General features: G+C 42.9%; 1 protein-coding gene across 4 annotated transcripts in view; it reads right to left on the bottom strand.

The window, feature by feature from the left end:
• Positions 1-23653, bottom strand: part of egf (epidermal growth factor) — a 172406-nt gene that overhangs the window by 38137 nt on the left and 110616 nt on the right. For all 4 annotated transcript variants that reach the window (XM_087981173.1, XM_087981118.1, XM_087981124.1 and 1 more), the window contains exons 12-15: positions 20207-20311; positions 7232-7455; positions 6965-7132; positions 306-476 (exon numbers count right to left, since the gene is read on the bottom strand). In XM_087981173.1, coding sequence (XP_087837299.1) covers positions 306-476; positions 6965-7132; positions 7232-7455; positions 20207-20311 — 668 coding nt within the window. The remainder of the gene's footprint in view (positions 1-305; positions 477-6964; positions 7133-7231; positions 7456-20206; positions 20312-23653) is intronic.

The following is a 23653-nucleotide window of genomic DNA, read 5'->3' as shown; positions in this document are numbered from 1 at the left end:
ACAATTTTAAATACATTTCTTTATAGTTCATGTAACAACATAACCAACATCCCTGATAAAACAGATAACCACTTTCCAGGCTATAAAATAATTGCAATATGTCTTTAACCCATTACATTCACGTGAATAGTTTAGAAAATGAGTAATATTTCTATATTGTTTCAATAGCTGTAAATAACAATTAGTGTGGAAGCTGAAATGTTTGCTTTTGGCACTGCTGCCTCAAAACTACCTAAGTATCAGTAAGTTTGGTCTGCATTATGTATTGGTTGAACTCCAACTGCAGTTCCAAAAGCAGCAGTTACCTGATACCATTATCTCTGCCACAAGAGTGGATCTTGGTTGGAGTTCAGCAGTAATCTCATCCTCATTGACATTGGTGACAGAGGAACTCGGTTCAGTGGGTGAGATATTCTTCTTTTGTAATGTTGTGGCTAGTAACAAATTTATCTTGTGGGATGACATTTTTCTGGACCCTGTTAACAAAATAGAAGTCCGATTATTGATTTGCTTAACATGTTTATTCAATCTGCATTCATGAACCTGATCTTGACTTCACTTGAATATTGGCATAAGTACTGAAGCTGGCAGGATATGTTGAGAGAACAATCAATATGAGTTTAGGGTGCAAGAGCAAGGAGGTTATCATGAACTTGTATAGGACAACACTTCAGCCTCAATTCAAGTATGATCTAGAGTTTTGCGCATCACATCCTTTACAAAGGTATGAGAAAAGTGCAGAAAAGATGTATGGAGTGATATCAGGGACAAGCAACCCCAGTTACGAAGATAGATTGATGAAGTTAGGATGTTTTCCGTGGGAGAAAGAAGGCTGAAAGGACATTTGATAGGAGCATTCAAAATCAATCACACTCTAGAGAGAGCAAATAGGGAGAAATCATTCCCGCTGGTGAAAGGATTGAGAATGAGAGATCATAGATTGAAAGTAGAATAAGCAAAAGGAGCATGAGAAAAAGAAACACCTTCACACAGAATGGCTAAGGTCTGAATGCACTGTCTGAGATTTTGGTGGAGGCTAAAAGAATTAAACTGTTAACTGAAAAGGAAGAATGTGCAGAGTTATTTGAAAAACTTGGGGAAATGGCACTAAATGTACAGTCAGTGCAGATATGATGGGCCGAATGGCCTCTTTCTGTGTTGTAGCAATTCTGGGATTCTGTGAAATCCCTGCCTTTTTATTTCAATGGAAACTTTAGCTTCTAGTGCTGATCTAACAACTACTGACCTGACTAACTGACCAAATTCTGGTCGGACTCGAACGCAGAACATGAACCTGAGATTCTGGAGTACTTGTCATGATATTACCACTTTGGCACCATCCTGTGACTTACAACAAACCAAAGCCCACTTGATTCTACAAAAAGCTCTTCAAATGATCAGTGAAGTAGAGATCTAGAAGCAAATGGATCAATCCTAAGAGGAAATTTTTTTTTAGATTAGATTCCCTACAGTGCGGAAACAGGCTCTTCAGCCCAACTAGTCCACACCAACCCTCCAAAGAGTAATCCACCCAGACCCATTTCTCTCTGACTAATGCACCTAGCACTATGGACAGTTTAGAACATAGAACATAGAAAGATACAGCGCAGTACAGGCCCTTTGGCCCTCGATGTTGCGCCGATCCAAGCCCACCTAACCTACACTAGCCCACTATCCTCCATATGCCTATCCAATGCCCGTTTAAATGCCCATAAAGAGGGAGAGTCCACCACTGCTACTGGCAGGGCATTCCATGAACTCACGACTCGCTGAGTAAAGAATCTACCCCTAACATCTGTCCTATACCTACCACCCCTTAATTTAAAGCTATGCCCCCTCGTAATAGCTGACTCCATACGTGGAAAAAGGTTCTCATGGTCAACCCTATCTAAACCCCTAATCATCTTGTACACCTCTATCAAGTCACTCCTAAACCTTCTTTTCTCCAATGAAAACAGCCCCAAGTGCCTCAGCCTTTCCTCATACGATCTTTCTACCATACCAGGCAACATCCTGGTAAACCTCCTCTGCACCCGTTCCAGTGCCTCCACATCCTTCCTATAGTATGGCGACCAAAACTGCACACAATACTCCAGATGCGGCCGCACCAGAGCCTTATACAACTGCAACATGACCTCAGGACTCCGGAACTCAATTCCTCTACCAATAAAAGCCAGTACGCCATATGCCTTCTTCACCGCACTATTTACCTGGGTGGCAACTTTCAGAGATCTGTGTACATGGACAACAAGATCCCTCTACTCATCCACACTACCAAGTATCCGACCATTAGCCCAGTACCCCATCTTCTTGTTACTCTTACCAAAGTGAATCACCTCACACTTACCTACATTGAACTCCATTTGCCACCTTTCTGCCAAGCTCTGCAGCTTATCTATATCCCGCTGTAACCTGCCACATCCTTCCTCACTGTCAACAACTCCACCAACTTTCGTATCATCCGCAAACTTGCTCACCCAACCTTCTAGTCCCTCCTCCAGGTCATTTATAAAAATGACAAACAGCAATGGTCCCAAAACAGATCCTTGTGGAACACCGCTAGTAACTGCACTCCAAGATGAACCTTTACCATCAACTACTACCCTCTGTCTTCTTCCAGCCAGCCAATTCCTAATCCAAACCTCCAACTCACCCACAATGCCATACCTCCGTATTTTTGCAGTAGCCTACCATGGGGAACTTATCAAACGCCTTACTAAAATCCATATACACCACATCTACCGCTTTACCCTCGTCCACCTCCTTAGTCACCTCCTCAAAGAATTCAATAAGGTTTGTGAGGCACGTCCTGCCCTTCACAAAACCATGCTGACTATCCTTGATCACACTATTCCTATCCAGCTGTTCATTAGCATGGCCAATTCACCTAACCTGGATCTTTGGACTGTGGGAGGAAACCGGAGCACCCAGAGGAAACCCACGCAGACACAGGGAGAATGTGCAAACTCCACACAGATAGTTGCTCGAGGCTGGAATCAAACCTGGGACCCTGGTGCTGTGAGGCAGCAGTGCTAACCACTGAGCCACTGTGCTGCCCTAATCAATTTTAACAGAATTCATTCAATTCTTAAGGTACAAAGCAACATACAACATACGTGAGCAACCATTATTCCAATTAGGACAACACTAGACATTTAAACTTCTTGTCAGCATTGTGGAACAAATAAACCTCACAGGAATAGACACTGCCCAGCTAGTAAAAGTAAAAGTTTTAACTGCAACACAAAAAAGATAATATTTAGGAAATGCACAGAATAGGGAAGCAGCTTCAGAAAAGCCAGGAATCAAATCGCTATCTATGTCAAGAAGTCAATAACAGAAACATTTTTAGTCTTTTCCTCTATTGTCAACTGTTCTAAGGGAGACAGATGATCCAGACCTTACATTTTGATGAGCTGATATTTATGTTAATGGTTATCTTACAAATTTGAAGTTAGACACTGTGGCAGATGTTACATTATCAGAATCATGATTCAGAAAACAGTGTCTACAGCTGATAACAGTACAACTACATGGTCCAGGAGTTATAGCAGTTGTCATGTTACAAGTTATTCTCCAATTTGGGGACAGTCTACATGTATTTCACAATCAAAAATTCTCACTCTTGAGGAGGAAGGCATATTTTGACCTCAATCTTCTTTAAATGATGGAAGCAGTTAAATTGTGCAAAATTAAGGAACTACTGGTCAAGAAATAACACTTCAAAGAACATCCAGATGAGGAGCAACTTGTCAAAGGACAGTCGTATGAAGATTTCATAGGTCTACCTAGACAGATGGCAGAATCTAAACAAACAAACATTGCAATTAACTTTATTAGTATATGAAATTTATTTTATATTATCCAAAATTTGGGAATATGTGACTAAACTGGATATTTTCCATGGCAGTCCACAGTCCTTCAACTGCAAGATCCAGTAAGGTTTAGGAAGAAAAGCAAGCTTTGCAATAGCAACCAAATGGCAAATATCATTTGATCCAATTGATAAATCTGTAACTGACAGTGAGACATGGTTTGGTGAACAAATAACTGTGACAGATTCAAGTATAATGTTAGATGTGAGTTGACTCAAAGAGGCAAATCCAAGTGGAATATTTGACTTCATAATGGTGCCAGGAAGAATTCTCAGTAACTGTGATACAGACGATTGTTGAGATCCCAGTTGATGTTATCACAAGTCAGGTCTGAGAGAAACCTGGCTTGATAGATTAAATTTTTGTTTGGATTTAATCAACTGGTCTCTCACTGAAACATAAGCACAGAATGTCACAGTTTTGTTTTACCTATAAGTCAGAAGTTTATTACAAAATAAATGAATATAAAATAGAAATAAACAAAACCATCTCTTTAAAATACAAATGCAAAGATTTTTAAACACACAGTAAAAGTATAACCCTATTAGTCCAAAAACATTGCTTTATAAATTGAAAACAAAACAGCTTTGCAAAGTACACAAGACACAACCCTACTAAAGTTCGCAAAGCACCGATCGTATAATATTTACATCAGAGTTCCTGTACTAAACGCCTCAGTAAATTTAAGTCAATTGTGACTTCAACTTTTAAACTGGAACTGCAGATAGCTTCTTCTCAGAGCAACCATACACCTGAACTCAGCTTTAAGTAACCACTTCACATTTTTAATCCCAATACTTCTGGTTTGGGACTAACACTAATTTTTCGTCAAGATAATCTCATTCACTATATGCATATATCTGGGGTGGCATGGTGGCTCAGTGGTTAACACTACTACCTCATAGCACTAGGGACCTGCCAGGTGACCAACCTCAGGTGACTGTCTGTGTGTGGTTTGCATGTTCTCCCTGTGTCAGTATGGGTTTCCTCTGGATGTTGCGGTTTTCTTCCACAGTCCAAAGATGTGCAGGTTAGGTGGATTGGCCATGCTAAATTGCCCATAGTCCAGGAATGTGCAGGCTATGTGGATTAACTATAGGAAATGCAGGGTTACAGGGATAGGTTAGGGGGTGAGTCTGGGTGGAATGCTCTTCGTAGGGTTGGTGTAGATTCGATGGGCCAAATGGCCTGCTTCCACACTGTAGAGATTCTATGATTCTTTGTATTGTATATAGCATTCCTGTGACAGGAACACTACTTTCCACAGCCAGCCTGTTCCAAGGATTTCATAGAGCTGCCCTACTAAAAGATTTAAGACAGATGTCAGAGGCAGGTTCTTTACGCAGAGAGTGGTAAGGGCGTGGAATGCCCTACCTGTTAAGGTAGTCGACTCAGCCACATTAGGGAGATTTAAACGATCCTTAGATAAGCACATGGATGATTTTGGGATGAGCTGAGAATATTTCACAGGTCGGCACAACATCGCGAGCCAAAGGGCCTGTTCTGCGCTGTTTTGTTCTATGTTCTAATTCCAAATCTTATTGTACCTCATCCTTTCCCAATCTATCGCCATTCAGATTATAATCTGCCTTCTTGTTTTTCCTACCAAAGTAGTTAATGTCATATTTATCAACATTATACTACAGCTGCCATGCATTTGGCCACTCAGTCAACTTATCCAAATCACATTGAAGCATCTCCGCACAATTCACTTTATGGCATCTGCAAACTTGGGGATATTACTGTTAGTTCCTTCATATAAATTATTAATATTTATTAATGAAAGCTCTGATCCCTGCACTATCCCAAATAGTACTTTATCTATGTCAGGAGGAGAAAGTGAGGACTGTAGATGCAGGAGATCAGAATCAAAGAGTGTGGTGCTGGAAAAGCACAGCCGGTCAGGCAGCATCCAAGCAGCAGGAGTGTCAATGTTTCGAGCATAAGGTCTTCATCAGGAATATGGGGGGCCCAAGGGGGCTGAGAGTGGGAGGGGTGCCAAGGAGATGCAAGTCCTAGGCCTCCTCCACCTCCAAATTCTAGCCCCCTGATGCCTGGAAGAAGAAAGCCTAATCTTCCGCCTTGGAACCTTCCAACTGCACAGGATCAATGTCAATTTCACCAGTTTCCTCATTTCCTCTCCCCCCACCTTATCCCAGATTCAACCTTCCAACTTGGCACTGCCCTCCCTATCTTTCTTTCCCACCTTTCAGTTCCAACCTCTGCTCTGACTTTACACCATCTACATATCACGTTCACAGATACCTTCCCCCCCCAGCCCCACCCCATCCCATTTATCTTTCAGCCCCCTTGGGTACCCCTACATTCCTGATAAAGTGCTTATGCTTGAAATGTCGACTCTCCTGCTCCTCGGATGCTGCCTACTGGGTGTGCTTTTTCTAGCACCACACTTTTTGACTTTATCTATGTCAGTTACATTACCCCCAAATCCATGTACTTTAATATTGCATACTAATCTCTTATTGAGTGGAACTTTATCAAAAGTCTTCTGAAGGTCCAAGTAAACCAAGTTCCCCGGCTCCTGCATATTAACTCTTATTTGTTGCATCCTTAAAAATTCCCAGTAAATTTTGCAAACATGATTTCCATTTAGTAAATCCATACTGACTCTTTTATTCCAAGTGTTCTACTTCTAAATCTTTTATAATGGAGTCTAGCACTTTCCTTGCTACTGATGTCAGGCAAATTCCTTGTTTTCTCTCCAGCTCCATTTTTATATAGTAGGATTATACTACCTACCCTCCAAACCATAGGAACTATTCCAGACTCTGCAGTATCTTGAAAGATGACCACGAACATATCCATTATTCCAAGGACCGCTTCCTTAAGTCGTATCGCATGACTCAAAGGATAAGGCGTAATGCTGGTTTATCAAGCCATTTGGTATTACTCAGAGTAAAAGTGGGCTGGGTTCAAAACTGGATTATACCCAATCCTGTCGGCGGGGGGGGGGGGGTTAAAATTGCCAATGTCAACTTGGATAATTTTAGGTGCAAATATTCCTCAAAAGGATTGTTTAGAATGTGTTTTTTAGCACCATCCCACCTATTAATGCTAAATGAATTTACCTGGTTTGGCTATTGGATGGACTACAGCTATGGATGAAGGTTGAATCATTCCACCTCGGAGTCGCACTCTATTACGACCTGTTGACTTATCCATCCTCATAAGGGAAGGTTTGCTCCAGTCTGTAAACCAAACATGGTCTTCAAATACTGCCACATCGAAAGGATGTCCTAAATGGTGGGGAGAACATTCATGTCATTTCTTCAAAAGCTGTTTGCTTTTTGTTGTGGATGGGAAAATACTTAGTTTTGTTAAAAAAGGAACCTCACCTACTTCATTCAGAGCAAGTGTCCGACGGTTGGATCCATCTATATCTGACATCTCAATAACAGACCGTTTGATATCGCACCAGTACAGCTTGTCTGTTAGGTAGTCTATGGCTATTCCACTGGGCCACATGAGATTAGTGCTAACTATCACCAAACGACCATCACCTTCCAGGGAAGAGCTTTCTATTCTAGGTACATCTCCCCAGTCAGTCCAGAATAGCCTCCTTTATTAAATGAAATAACACACAACAAACTATGATTTTATTTTGTTCATATGTTATAAGTGTATCTACCAACCATTAAGACAGATGTATTCAAATGTTAGATCGCAACAAAATAACTCATCGGACATAATTTCAGCATAACAAACTCAATATATCAAGAATACTTTTGAGTTCATAATCTTCCCGTATTACCAAGGTGCTAAACATTTAGGTCAAAAAATTTAAAGGGACTTATTGCCTCAATAATGTGGATCTTCCAAATGTTCTTATTGATCTTTTTCTCTTGTGAATTATATGCAATGATCAACAAATAGATTAGCTAACAGGACTATTTATTTGCCGCCAATTAGTGAATAATTTGAATTTTAATGAGTAATTCATGTACACATAGCCTATCAAAACATTATAACACAAAATTACTTTATTTAAACTAGCTTTAAAAAGTTTCACGTTATAAAATATTGCTGCCATACAATATTGTGCTTATTACTTTTCATACTTCAATTAGCAGCATATTCTAAGAGAACAGAACCTACCAAACTTGCAGAGAAGAAAAGCGACTTCTCATACCAAATACTATGTCCTAATAAGTGATTGAGAGATCTCCCATGCCTAATACTCTGTGTTCTTAAACCGGTTTCTGTGCTGTACATGTCAACAGGGTGGCTCAAGTTGCTTTTCAATTAGACTCCTCTATAACACAATTGGTGTCACTTCCACACAATCTGATTAAGATGAATAACTCTTCATATTGAAAATTGTGACTGCATACTATGTAGTCAGTTAAATGCCTCCCAGATAATGTTTTACAAATTCATTCATTTATTACCAACTGCTAATTGACCTGAGGGAAGTTAGAAGTCACCCGCATTGATGTGGACCTGGAGTCACATGTAAAATAGGTAAGGACAGTAGATTTCATTCCTTAAAGATCATTTGTCAACCAGGTAGGTTTTTACAACAGTTGACCCTTAGGCCAACTCTTTATTTCAAATTTATTGAATATAAATTTCACCACCTGTGATTAAATTAAACCCATCTCCCCAAAACATGAGCTGGAGGTTCTGGATTACTTAGCCCAATAACTTTACCACTATGCCACTGACGGCTCAGGCAATTCTTGACTATCTGACTAATGCCCCTGAATTGCATGGCAATAAGACAGAAAGGGGGTTTAGGCTGTAGGTCTGATATCCATTACCTGGCTAGGTAACATCATCAGTGGCGACCTCCAAGTGAAGCGAAGCTGTTGTCTCCTGCTTTCTATTTATATCTTTCTCCTGGATGGGGTTCCTGGGGTTTGTGGTGATGTCATTTCCTGTTTGTTTTCTGAGGGGTTGATAGATGGCATCTAGATCTATGTACTTGTTTATGGCGTTGTGGTTGGAGTGCCAGGCCTCTAGGAATTCTCTGGCATGTCTTTGCTTAGCCTGTCTCAGGATAGATGTGTTGTCCCAGTCGAAATGGTGGTTTTTTTCATTCGTGTGTAGGGCTATGAGGGAGAGGGGGTCGTGTCGTTTTGTGGCTAGCTGGTGTTCGTGTATCCTGGTGGCTAACTTTCTTCCTGTTTGTCCTACGTCGTGTTTGTGGCAGTCCTTGCATGGTATTTACTAGATGATGTTGGTTTTGTCCATGGGTTGTACTGGGTTTTCTAAGTTTGTTAGTTTTTGTTTGTGATGACAAAGGTGTCATCTACGTAGCGAACGCAGATTTTTGGTTTGATGATTGGTAGGGCTGTTTGTTCTAGCCTTTGCATTACCGCTTCTGCTTTGAATCCTGATAGCGGAGATCCCGTGGGTGTGCCGTTGGTTTGTTTGTAGATTATGTTGTTGAAAGTGAAGTGGGTGGTGAGGCAAAGGTCCACTAGCTTCATGATGTTTTCGTTGGTAATGTGATTGATGGTGGTTGGTGTGTATGTGATGGTCTGTTCTAAAAGTGTGGCGAGTGTTTCCTTTGCTACGTCGATGTTGATGGAGGTGAACAGTGCTGTTACGTCGAATGAGATCATTGCTTCGTCTTCCACTATTTTGGTGTTTTTGATGATTTTTAGGAGTTTCTGGTTGGAGTGGATGGAGTGCTGTGACTCTTCTACTAGGTACTTCAGTCTTGCGTGTAGTTCTTTGGCCAGTCTGTAAGTTGGTGTTCCGGGTAGTGAGACTATAGGTCTGAGGGGGGCTCCTGGTTTATGGATTTTTGGTAGTCCGTAGAATCGTGGGGTGTTGGTCCCGTTGGGTTTCATTTTCTGGAATTCCATCTTGTTTAATTGTCCGGAATTGTGTAATTTTCTTAGGAGATATGTAATTTTGTTTCCTATTTTGAGTGCGTGCAGCAGCGGAGATAAGACGAACCCGGAAGACTGCAGCTAAGGTAAGGCAGTTTTTTAAAAAATTACTTACCGGTAGCGGACAGCGGTGTTTTCCCTTTCACAGAAGGAGCAGGAGCAGCGGGGGAAGTGACGAGGACCACAGGGGCAGCCGGGAAGGAAAGCAGTGACCATATATATCAGCAAGGCGGCTAAACCAGAGACTCTACTACTGTAGAGTCTCCCACCCGCCCTCCTCCTCAAACCTAGTTAATAAGGTAACATTCATTCTAAACTTCCTCTATTGAATATAAGTTTGTTCTTAATTTTATCGCAACTTGGACTAAGCTTTCTACTTTAGTACTGAGTGGGTGTTCAGATAAGTCGGGTATGGATGCTAGGGCAGTAGCTTGCTCCTCCTGCAGAATGTGGCAGGTGGGAGACATGGCACACGTCTCCGCTGGCTACATCTGTGGGAAGTGCACCCAACTCCAGCTCCTTGGAAACCGTGTTAGGGAATTGGAACTGGAGCTGGATGAACTACGGATCATTTGGGAGGCTGAGGGGGTAATTGAGAGGAGTTACCGGGAGTTGGGTAAGGCTCAGGACAAGGATAAATGGGTTACAGTTAGGGAGAGGAAAGGGGACAGTCAGACAGTGCAGAGATCCCCTGTGGACATTCCCCTCAGCAATAAGTATACTGTTTTGTATACTGCTGGGGGGATGACCTACCAGAGGAAAGCCATAGCAGTCAGTTCTCTGGCACTGAGCCTGACACTGTGGCAAAGAAGGGAAGGGGGCAGAATAGAAAAGTACTCATGGTAGGGGACTCGATAGTTAGGGGAATTGACAGGAGATTTTGTGGTCAGGATCGGGATTCCCGGAAGGTATGTTGCCTCCCTGGTGCCAGGGTCCGGGACGTCTCCGATCGGGTGTATAAGGTTCTAAAAGGGGAGGGCGAACAGCCAGAAATTCTGTTACATATTGGCACTAATGATATAGCCAGGAAAAGGATAGAGGATATAAAAAGTGATTTCAGGGAGTTAGGATGGAAGCTGCAAAGCAGGACAAACAGAGTAGTGTTCTCTAGTTTATGACCGGTGCCACGGGATAGCGAGGCGAGGAACAGGGAGAGGGCGCAGCTTAATACATGGCTGCGCAGCGTGTAGGAGGGAGGGCTTCAGATATGTAGATAATTGGGATGCTTTCTGGGGAAGGTGGGACCTGTACAAGAAGGACGGGTTGCATCTGAACTGGAAGGGGACCAATGTCCTGGGTGGAAGGTTTGCTCGAGTAGTTCGAGAGGGTTTAAACTAGTATGGCAGGGGGTGGGAACCTGAGCTGTATACCGGAGATGAGAGTTGATGCAGATGAGGCAGCAGCAAGAGGTAGACCAGCTAGTGGGAAGGAATTTCCTGGCAAGGAACCAAGGTATCAGTTAAAGTGTGTTTGCTTTAACGCAAGGAGTATCAGGAATAAAAGTGATGAACTTAGAGCATGGATCAGTACCTGGTGCTATGATGTTGTGGCCATAACAGAGACATGGGTTTCTCAGGGGCAGGAATGGTTGCTGGATGTTCCAGGGTTTAAAGCATTTAAAAAGAATAGGGAGGGGGGAAAAAGAGGGGTGTAGCACTACTAATCAGAGAGGGTATCACAGCTACAGAAGCTTCCATTGTCGAGGAAGATCTGCCTACCGAGTCAGTATGGGTGGAAATGAGGAACAGCAAGGGAGCAGTCACCTCGTTAAGGGTTTACTACAGGCCCCCCAATAGCAGCAGGGAGATGGAAGAAAGCATATCTCGGCAGATTTTGGAAAAGTGTGGACGTAGTAGGGTTGTTGTAATGGTGACATTAACTTTCCCAATATTGATTGGAACCTCCTTCGAGCAGAAGATTTGAATGGAGCTGTTTTTGTAAGGTGTGTTCAGGAGGGTTTCCTAACTAAGTATGTTGACAGGCCGACGAGGGGAGAGGCCATTCTAGACTTGGTGCTCGGCAATGAGCCGGGGCAGGTATCAGATCTTGTGGTGGGAGAGCATTTTGGTGATAGTGACCACAACTGCCTCACATTCTACATAGCTATGGAGAAGGAGAGGATTAGGCAAAATGGGAGGATATTTAATTGGGGAAGAGGAAACTATGATGCGATTAGACATGAGTTAGGAAGCATGGATTGGGAGCAGTTATTCCATTGTAAAGGCACTATAGACATGTGGAGACTGTTTAAGGAACAGTTGTTGCAAGTGATGAATAAATATGTCCCTCTGAGACAGGCAAGAAGTGGTAAGATAAAGGAACCTTGGATGACGAGAGCGGTGGAGCTTCTCGTCAAAAGGAGAAAGGTAGCTTACATAAGGTGGAGGTAGCTACACAGCTCTACAGGATTACAGGCAGGCAAGGAAGGAGCTTAAAAATGGTCAGAGGAGAGCCAGGAGGGGGCACGAGAAAGGCTTGGCAGAACGGATTAGGGAGAACACAAAGGCATTTTACACTTATGTGAGGAATAAGAGAATGGTCAAAGAAAAAGTAGGGCCGATCAGGGATAGCATAGGGAATTTGTGTGTGGAATCTGAGGTGGTAGGGGAAGCCCTAAATGAGTTTTTTGCTTCTGTCTTTACGTAAGAAAAGAAATTTGTAGTGAATGAAACCTTTGAAGAGCAGGTGTGCATGCTGAAATGGATAGAGATTGAGGAAGCTGATGTGCTGAAAATTTTGTCAAACATTAAGATTGACAAGTCGCCAAGCCCGGACCAGATTTGTCCTCGGCTGCTTTGGGAAACGAGAAATGCAATTGCTTCGCCACTTGCAAAGATCTTTTCATCCTCGCTCTCCACTGGAGTCGTACCTGAGGACTGGAGAGAGGCAAATGTAATTCCTCTCTTCAAGAAAGGAAATAGGGAAATCCCCGGCAATTACAGACCAGTAAGTCTCACGTCTGTCGTCTGCAAGGTGTTAGAAAGGAATCTGAGGGATAGGATTTATGACCTTCTGGAAGAGCATGGCTTGATTAAATGCAGTCAACACGGCTTTGTGAGGGGCAGATCATGCCTCACAAACCTTATCGAGTTCTTTGAGGATGTGACTAGAAAAGTTGATGAGGGTCGAGCTGTGGATGTGTTGTATATGGACTTTAGCAAGGCATTTGATAAGGTTCCCCATGGTAGGCTCATTCAGAAGGTCAGGAGGAATGGGATTCAGGGGAACATAGCTGTCTGGATACAGAATTGGCTGGCCAACAGAAGACAGTGAGTGGTAGTAGAAGGAAAATATTCTGCCTGGAAATCGGTGGTGAGTGGTGTTCCACAGGGCTCTGTCCTTGGGCCCCTATTGTTTGTAATTTTTATTAATGACTTGGATGAGGGGATTGAAGGATGGGTCAGCAAGTTTGCAGATGACACAAAGGTTAAAGGTGTCGTTGACAGTATAGAGGGCTGTTGTAGGCTGCAGCGGGACATTGACAGGATGCAGAGATGGGCTGAGAGGTGGCAGATGGATTTCAACCTGGATAAATGAAGGGTAATGCATTTTGGAAGGTTGAATTTGAAAGCTGAGTACAGGATTAAGGATAGGATTCTTGGTAGTGTGGAGGAACAGAGGGATCTTTGGGTGCAGGTACATAGATCCCTTAAAATGGCCACCCAAGTGGACAGGGTTGTTAAGAAAGTATATGGTGTTTTGGCTTTCATTAACAGGGGGATTGAGTTTAAGAATCATGAGATCTTGTTGCAGCTCTATAAAACTTTGGTTAGACCGCACTTGGAATACTGCGTCCAGTTCTGGTCGCCCTATTATAAGAAAGATGTGGATGCTTTGGAGCGGGTTCAGAGGAGGTTTACCAGGATGCTGCCTGGACTGGAGGGCTTATCTTTTAAGGAGAGGTTGACTGAGCTCGGACTTTTTTCATTGGAGAAAAGGAGGAGAAGAGGGGACCTAATTGAGGTATACAAGGTAATGAGAGGCATAGATAGAGTCGATAGCCAGAGACTATTTCCCAGGGCAGAAATGACTAACACAAGGGGTCATAGTTTTAAGCTGGTTGGAGGAAAGTATAGAGGGGATGTCAGAGGCGGGTTCTTTACACAGAGAGTTGTGAGAGCATGGAATGTGTTGCCAGCAGCAGTTGTGGAGGCAGGGTCATTGGGGACATTTAAGAGACTCCTCGACATACATATGGTCACAGAAATGTGAGGGTGCATACATGAGGATCAGTGGTCGGCACAACATTGTGGGCTGAAGGGCCTGTTCTGTGCTCTACTGTTCTATGTTCTATGTTCTAATTGTGGGGTCGGGTCTAGCGCCACCATTTGGTAGGTGTTGAGGTTTTCTAGGGCTTTCTTGTGTGTTCAGTTTGTTTCCTTCCCTTTTTCGGCTCAGAGTAGGTGCAACTGTCTGTCTGATAGTTTGTTATGTTTCTTCCGTGAGATTGTTGTCATAGAACATAGAACATAGAACAATACAGCACAGAACAGGCCCTTCGGCCCACGATGTTGTGCCGAACTTCTAACCTAGATTAAGTACCTATCCATGTACCTATCCAAATGCCGCTTAAAGGTCGCCAATGATTCCGACTCTACCACTCCCACGGGCAGCGCATTCCATGCCCCCACCACTCTCTGGGTAAAGAACCCTCCCCTGACATCTCCCCTATACCTTCCACCCTTCACCTTAAATTTATATCCCCTTGTAACACTCTGTTGTACCCAGAGAAAAAGTTTCTGACTGTCTACTCTATCTATTCCTCTGATCATCTTATAAACCTTTATCAAGTCACCCCTCATCCTTCGCCGTTCCAACGAGAAAAGGCCGAGAAGTCTTAACCTATCCTCGTACAACTTCCTCTCCATTCCAGGCAACATCCTGGTAAATCTTCTCTGCACCCTCTCCAAAGCTTCCACATCTTTCCTAAAGTGAGGCGACCAGAACTGCACACAGTACTCCAACTGTGGCCTAACCAAAGTCCTGTACAGCTGCAACATCACTTCACGACTCTTGAATTCAATCCCTCTGCTATAGAACGATAATACTCCATAGGCCTTCTTACAAACTCTATCCACCTGAGTGGCAACCTTCAAAGATCTATGTACATAGACCCCAAGATCCCTCTGTTCCTCCACCTGACTAAGAACCCTACCATTAACCCTGTATTCCGCATTCTTATTTGTTCTTCCAAAATGGACAACCTCACACTTGGCAGGGTTGAACTCCATCTGCCACTCCTCAGCCCAGCTCTGCATCATATCTAAGTCCGTCTGCAGCCGACAACAGCCCTCCTCACTGTCCACAACTCCACCTATCTTCGTATCATCTGCAAATTTACTGACCCACCCATCGACTCCCTCATCTAAGTCATTAATAAAAATTACAAACAGCAGAGGACCCAGAACTGATCCCTGCGGAACTCCACTTGTAACTGGGCTCCAGGCTGAATATTTACCATCTACCACCACTCTCTGACTTCGACCGGTTAGCCAGTTTTCTATCCAATTGGCCAAATTTCCCTCTATCCCATGCCTCCTGACTTTCCGCATAAGCCTACCATGGGGAACCTTATCAAATGCCTTACTAAAATCCATGTACACTACATCCACTGCTCTACCCTCATCCACATGCTTGGTCACCTCCTCGAAGAATTCAATAAGACTTGTAAGGCAAGACCTACCCTTCTCAAATCCGTGCTGGCTGTCCCTAATCAAGCAGTGTCTTTCCAGATACTCATAAATCCTATCCCTCAGTACCCTTTCCATTACTTTGCCTACCACAGAAGTAAGACTAACAGGCCTGTAATTCCTGAGGTTATCCCTATTCCCTTTTTTGAACAGGGGCACAACATTCGCTACTCTCCAGTCCCCTGGTACCACCCCCGTTGCCAGTGAAGACGAGAAGATCATTGCCAACGGTACTGCAATTTCCTCTCTTGCTTCCCACATAATCCTAGGATATATCCCGTCAGGCCCGGGGGACTTGTCTATCCTCAAGTTGTTCAAAATGTCCAATACATCTTCCTTCCTAACAGGTATCTCTTCTAGCTTACCAGTCCATTTCACACTCTCCTCTTCTACAATACGGTCCCTCTCGTTCGTAAATACTGAAGAGAAGTACTTGTTCAAGACCTCTCCTATCTCTTCCGACTCAATACACAGTCTCCCACTACTGTCCTTGATCGGACCTACCCTCGTTCTCGTCATTCTCAGGTTTCTCACATACGCATAAAATGCCTTGGGGGTTATCCTTGATCCTATCCGCCAACGATTTTTCATGCCCTCTCTTAGCTCTCCTAATCCCTTTCTTCAGGTCCCTTCTGGCTATCCTGTATCCCTCCACTGCTCTGTCTGAATCCTGTTTCCTCAACCTTATGTAAGCCTCCTTCTTCCTCTTTACCAGACATTCAACCTCTCTCGTCAACCAAGGCTCCCTCACACGACCATTTCTTTCCTGCCTGATAGGTACATACATATCATGGACACGTCGTATCTGCTCTTTGAAAAGGTTCCACATTTCCACCACATCCTTCCCTGACAGCCTATGCTCCCAACGTATGCTCCTCAAATCCTGCCTTACAGCATTGTAATTTCCCTTCCCCCAATTATAAAATCTACCTTGTTGTGCGCACCTATCTCTCTCCATAACCAAGGTGAAAGTCACAGAATTGTGGTCACCATCACCAAAATGTTCACCCACTAACAAGCCCACCACTTGTCCCGGTTCATTACCGAGTACCAAATCCAATATGGCCTCCCCTCTGGTTGGACAATCTACATACTGCGTTAGAAAAGCTTCCTGGACACACTGCACAAACACCGCCCCATCCAATCTACTTGATCTAAAGAGCTTCCAATCAATATTTGGGAAGTTGAAGTCGCCCATGACTACGACCCTGTGGCTTCTGCACCTTTCCAAAATCTGTTTCCCAATCTGTTTCTCCACATCTCTGCTGCTATTGGGGGGCCTATAGTAAACACCCAACAAGGTGACTGCACCTTTCCTATTTCTGACTTCAGCCCGTACTACCTCCAGAGGCAGATCCCCCTCAAACTTCCTTTCTGCAGCCGTTATACCATTTCTAATTAGCAATGCCACCCCCCTCCTTTTTTCCCACCCTCCCTAATCTTACTGAAACACCTGTAACCAGGAACCTCCAACAGCCATTCCTGTCCCACATCTATCCACGTTTCCGTGATGGCCACAACATCGTAGTCCCAGGTACCGATCCACGCCTTAAGTTCACCCACCTTATTTCTGATACTCCTTGCGTTGAAGTATACGCACTTGAGCCCATCTCTGTGTCCGCAAGTAATCCCTGTCAGTGCTACCTTTTCCACAGCCTCCCTACAGTCTTGGGCATCCTGACACACAGCTAGCTTACTTGCTGGACTACAAGTCCGGATCCCATCCCCCTGCCAAATTAGTTTAAACCCCCCCGAAGAGTGCTAGCAAACCTACCCCCCAGGATATTGGTGCCCTTCTGGTTCAGGTGCAACCCGTCCTGTTTGTACAGGTCCCACCTTCCCCAGAATGCAGTCCAATTGTCCAAATATCTGAAGCCCTCCCTCCTACACCAGCCTTGCAGCCACGTGTTCAACTGCACTCTCTCCCTATTCTTTGCCTCACTGTCACTTGGCACCGGCAACAACCCAGAGATGACGACTCCGTCTGTCCTAGCTTTTAGCTTCCAGCCTAACTCCTTGAGCTCTTGAATGACCTCCCCACCCCTCTTCCTACCTATGTCGTTGGTGCCAATGTGTACCACGACTTCTGGCTGCACACCCTCCCCCTTCAGGATTCTGAAGACACGGTCTGAGACGTCTCGGACCCTAGCACCCGGGAGGCAACAAACCATCCGTGAGTCTCGCCCATGTCCACAGAACCGCTGTCCGTCCCTTTAACTAGAGAGTCCCCTATAACTAGCGCTCTCCTCCTCTCCCCCTTTCCCTTCTGAGTCTCAAAGCCATTGTCCTTCAATGTGGTTTCTAATGCCACTAGGAAATCCTTCTTGTCAGCGTCTCGGTAATTGAAATTTAATCCTTTGACTCGTACCACTTCTTTTGTGTCTGATAGGGTCCGGTCTGATATGTTCTTTATCCATGCCCCTGTGTTATCGGTTTTTTGTTATCGCCAAAAGGTGGTGCTAGACCCGACCCCACAACTAGGAAACAAAATTACACATCTCCTAAGAAAATTACACAATTCCGGACAATTAAACAAGACGGAATTCCGGAAAATGAAACCCAACGGAACCAACACCTCACAATTCTACAGACTACCAAAAATCCATAAACCAGGAGCCCCCCTCAGGCCCATAGTCTCACTACCCGGAACACCAACTTACAGACTGGCCAAACGACTACACGTAAGACTGAAGTACCTAGTAGAAGAGTCACAGCACTCCATCCACTCCACCCAGGAATTCCTAAAAATCATCAAAAACACCAAAATAAAGGAAGACGAAGCAATGATCTCATTCGACGTAACAGCACTGTTCACCTCCATCAACATCGACCTAGCAAAGGAAACACTCGCCACACTTTTAGAACAGACCAACACACACACCAACCACCATCAATCACATTACCAACAAAAACATCATGAAGCTAGTGGACCTGTGCCTCACCACCCACTTCACTTTCAACAACATAATCTACAAACAAACCAATGGCACACCCATGGGATCTCCGCTATCAGGATTCATAACAGAAGCGGTAATGCAAAGGCTAGAACAAACAGCCCTACCAATCATCAAACCAAAAATCTGGGTCCGCTACGTAGATGACATCTTTGTCATCACAAAACGAAGCAAGATAGAAGAGACATTTAACATCATCAACAACACCCTCCCAGGCATAAAGTTCACCAAGGAGGAAAAAACTGACAACAAACTCGCATTTCTGGACATCACAGTAGAAAGAAAGGACAAACCTGCGTATACAGAAAACTGACCAAATACTCAACTATACCAGCAACCATCCCAACACACACAAACAAAGCTGTATCAGAACACTATTCCAATGAGCCACCACACACTACAGCACAGACGAACTTCGAAAAACAGAGGAGAACCACCTATACAACGTATTCAAGAAGAACGGATACTCAAAAAACACAGTGCGCAGATTCCTCAAGAACAAACCATGACAAGCAGACAAAACACAGCCAGAAACCCTAACCACCTTACCATATATTAAAGAAGTTTCAGAAATGACAGCTAGACTACTGAGACCCCTCTGAATCCAAGTAGCACACAAACCCACCAACACTCTCAAACAAAAACTAACAAACTTAAAAGACCCAGTACAACCCATGGACAAAACCAACGTCATCTATAAAATTCCATGCAATGCCACAAACACTACGTAGGAAAAACAGAAAGAAAGTTAGCCACCAGGATACACGAACACCAGCTAGCCACAAAATGACACGACCCCCTCTCCCTCATAGCCCTACACACGAATGAAAAAAACCATCATTTCGACTGGGACAACACATCTATCCTGAGACAGGCTAAGCAAAGACATGCCAGAGAATTCCTCGAGGCCTGGCACTCCAACCACAACACAAACACATAGATCTAGATGCCATCTATCAACCCCTCAGAAAACGAACAGGAAATGACATCACCACAAACCCCAGGAACCCCATCCAGGAGAAAGATATAAATAGAAAGCAGGAGACAACAGTTTCGCTTCACTTGGAGGTTGCCACTGATGATGTTACCTAGCCAGGCAATGAAACGTCTGGATATCAAACCTACAGCTCAGCGAGCAAACTTACACCCTAAACCTCAACCTGAGCTACAAACCTTCACAAACCTTGCGAATAAGACAGAAAATCTCGCCCAATGCATGATATCAGTCATGATAGCACCATTTTTGAGATGATTACTATAATGTTATACTCCTTCCCCTCGCATTTCCAGATCAAGTTTAATCTGGATATTTGTTAGATCAACCCTGCCTACAGATGAATAACTCTCACAAGAAGTTTGAACTGTTTATGTTTTCTAGCTGATTTCATTACTACGCCACCTCTTTGATTTTACCTCTATTTGTTTCCAGCTGTTACTGCATGTTGTCTGCCACCTCTTGAATGGGTTGAAATTTCACTGAAAGATACCAATTGAGCATTTCGAATTTTTTTGTCAAGTCTGAGACTGGCAATGTCATTGAACAGAGGGTTATATTTCCATTGTCCACTTGTGTGCTGAGCCCAATTATCCTTCAGTGTGTTTTACCACAGTATAGTTGGACTAACTGATTTAGATATAGGAATAATATAGAAAAGAGGTACAATTCTTCAAAAAGTGACATTAATGAGTTTCTTTGAGATACTGTAATTTGATGTTTTAAGATTCCATATTCTTATCAAGACATTTGATGCAATCTAATTTCAAACTATGCTATTGCTTCAGCAACACAATGACTGCTTTGCCATTTTATATTTTCACATTCTTACTTTGCCAATGGATGAATAACAATTCCTCTTGGTGTATTGACACCTTCATTAATGATCACTTCTCTGTGCATGCCATTGAGTTTACTCCTTTCAATGTGTGATAACCTGAAAAAAGGAGAGTCTATGTTAAAGCTATTTTGAATATTCATCCTTTGATTCCAGTCATACAGATACAATTTCTCATATTAGGGAATAATCTCATATTTAAGGATATCCTTTCCATAAAGAAGCAAAGAAAAGTACTGGTAGATAACTACAGTACATGGGCCAATAGCTGACAAACTTCCTCTAATCCAAGACTCACAGAACATCATTACATACTAATATACTGCACATTTCTGGTAATTTCATCTTATTTTGTAGCATGCAATATAACTAGTAATTCCTGATTAGTTATACTTCTTCAGCAACTAAATTAGTTTTCCTTCATTTAATATTGTCTGCAAATGGTGATTCCATTTTTCCCACTGTTGGGGTGAAATGACTAAATCAATTACTTAACACCCAGAGTCCACTTCCAGGGTCAAAGAGTTTATTGAAGTTACATCAGTGGAAAGAAACTTCTAGGGTCTAAAAGCATCTTCCTGAACAAAGGCAAGACAAACTTTTATACATTTCCTGCCTGCCTTTGATAATTACAAACCAACCATGTTACTAATTGATCAGGTTAATCGTGTGACTGCATAGTCAATAATGGGCAGCCTTACGGACAATCCCATGTATTCCTATGATCTCACTGTTCATTAAAGATCCCTAACTTATCCTTGGGCTTTTACAATGCATCTTATTCAATACACACATTCCAATGGCTGCAGATTTTTGCATCTGTAATTCAATTCTCCCTCTCACAGTGTAAAGGCCTTTCCTTACTGTCCAAGGCTGTCTGTCCATAGGATTTAGGGGAGTCTCTTCAAAGCTTATTGTGTGTGCATTTTTTGAAAATAATTTTATATATAATATATAACTATGATTATCTGGGAATCTTGACTGAAGTAAGTCTATTTGTGATGAATCTCAGACTTTAAATCAGCTAGGTATGGGATTCTTCTATCTGCATACTCAAAGAATGTCCTCACCCAACTATTACTGCTGAGAGTACAGACTCAGAAAAGAACTTTCTCAGTGGGAGATTCAGTTTTATAAGCTGAAGAAAATGGTTCACTTTGCTTGATTGACATCTTCAAGTGCTTATAATAAATTGATCTTTTTATGATCTCTTTGATCAATATTTCAGTGTGTATTTTGTGAAAATGCTGCTCCTTTAACAAGTTTATTCTGTCATTGGTTCTTTTTTGAGAGGGTTTGTAAAGGCAGAGGTGCTGAAATGTTTCAACGGGCTACTTTAATAATGGCTAACAGATGCTGCCTAAGTCAACAATCAGAAAAGGCTTTCAGGTTTTTTTTAAAAGCACATGCAAAATGAAAGGGGAGTGGCCAGTTCTCCAAGTTCAGGGTTTATTCTAGTTTTGGGTTAGTTGTAGCTGGAGACCTAAAGAAACAGCTCCATGCTGATCCTCCCTCTCTCTGGCATCTCTCTCCTATAAGAACCTGTGTCTGAATTTACCTATTTTTTTGCTAAGGGTGTGTTTATGGGATGTTGCAAGAAATCGGAACAGCTCTTTGTTAATTTGGGTTTTCAAATCAGTATGAACTTTTGTTTACCAGGAGTAAACTCAGATCTGCCCATTATTTTTAAGTAATTCTAGGATGACACCAACATCTGGGCCTCCATGTTTAATTGTACACACGGTTGTCAATATCAGAGGAGAAAGGTGATAATGCAATTAGTTACTACCATAAAATCCATGTTTTTCTCTGTGATATCCTTATAACTTGTGATAGCTAGGATAAACTTGCTTTGCATACTTAGATCTTTTGTTTCCTTGAAAATTCAGTAAGTGTGAGCAGATAACACTGTTGTATTAAATTCAGGACATGGATACTTCATTGTAAACTCTCAAGTAAATTATATTCCTTTGGGTGTGGCTGTTATGAAAACAATAATAAAATAACAATAGAAAATGCTGGAAATATTCAGCAGGTCAGGCAGCACCTCAAGAGAGAAATAAGACAGTTAAATTTTATTTTTCTCTCCACAAATATTGCTTAACCTACTGAGTATTTCCAGTGCTTTTGTTTTTTTTATTTCAGATTTCCAGCATCAGGTGTATTTTGCTTTCGCTGGAAACAAAATTACCAATTATACTGTGAGGAAGAAATTTTAAATTTTAGAAGTGTCACAGCATTATAATATGAGTTTTAGTTCAGAGTTTTGCTCAGCTTCATTTCTATACCACAGCTGAGCTCCACATTTTTGGTCAAGTCTCCTTATACTAGCTTATTTAGAATTGTGGAGCATGCTGGAAATTCTTTTGCATCCTTGTAGATTTGAGTTATTGAGGGTGAGGAGGACAACCTTGGTCTCTGTTTGTGGCACTGACAGTTGTGTTAGGATAAATGCTATTTCATTAACTGAAAAGATTTGGGACATTTGAACAACTTCTCAGTTCATTAGTGACTGAATGAGTGAGTGAATGGGTGAACTTATATGTGGGTAGGGTGGATGAGGTATGAGCAAGCAGGTAGGTAGCACGTATACAGGATGGTAGGTGGAGGGCAACAGTTGACAGTTGGACATAGTGACAAGTCAGTAGGACAGGGAGGTTGGGTAGGGTAGCTAGTTTGTGGGGTGGCAGCTAACTATCAGTGGATTGCCAGATTGGGTGCTAGTAAGTTCAGGTCAGGAAGTATCTCAGTGGGACATCAGAGTGATGGTTAGGTGTTGGACACTAGTCATGTTGGTCCTGTTTATTAGAAGAGCCCTTGAATGAGTGAGTCCATGACTTGCAGATGAAATTCAATTATAGATTCCAACTGTTACTTATGCCAATTCCTCATTTCTAACTGTTGAAATTTGACACGATTTGATTAGATTAGATTACCTACAGTATGGAAACAGGCCCTTCGGCCTTGTGGGTGGCACGGTGGCACAGTGGTTAGCACTGCTGCCTCACAGCGCCAGAGACCCGGGTTCAATTCCCGCCTCAGGCGACTGACTGTGTGGAGTTTGCACGTTCTCCCCGTGTCTGCGTGGGTTTCCTCCGGGTGCTCCGGTTTCCTCCCACAGTCCAAAGATGTGCAGGGTCAGGTGAATTGGCCATACTAAATTGCCCGTAGTGTTAGGTAAGGGGTAAATGTAGGGTTATGGGTGGGTTTCGCTTCGGCGGGTCGGTGTGGACTTGTTGGGCTGAAGGGCCTGTTTCCACACTGTAATCTAATCTAATCTAATCTAATCTAATCTAACCTCCACACCAACTCTCTGAAGAGTAACTCACCCAGACCCATTCCCCTACCCTATATTTACCCCTAACTAATGCACCTAACACTATGGGCAATTTAGCATGGCCAATTCATCTGACCTGCACATCTTTGGATTGTGAGAGGAAA

The sequence above is a fragment of the Chiloscyllium plagiosum genome, unplaced genomic scaffold (genome assembly GCF_037043375.1).
Source record: "Chiloscyllium plagiosum isolate Xiang-an unplaced genomic scaffold, Cpla_swu_hap1 HiC_scaffold_1, whole genome shotgun sequence".
NCBI classification, from domain to species: Eukaryota; Metazoa; Chordata; class Chondrichthyes; order Orectolobiformes; family Hemiscylliidae; genus Chiloscyllium; species Chiloscyllium plagiosum.
The sequence above is the reverse complement of the archived record's forward strand: the minus strand, read 5'-3'. Positions and strand labels throughout refer to the sequence as shown.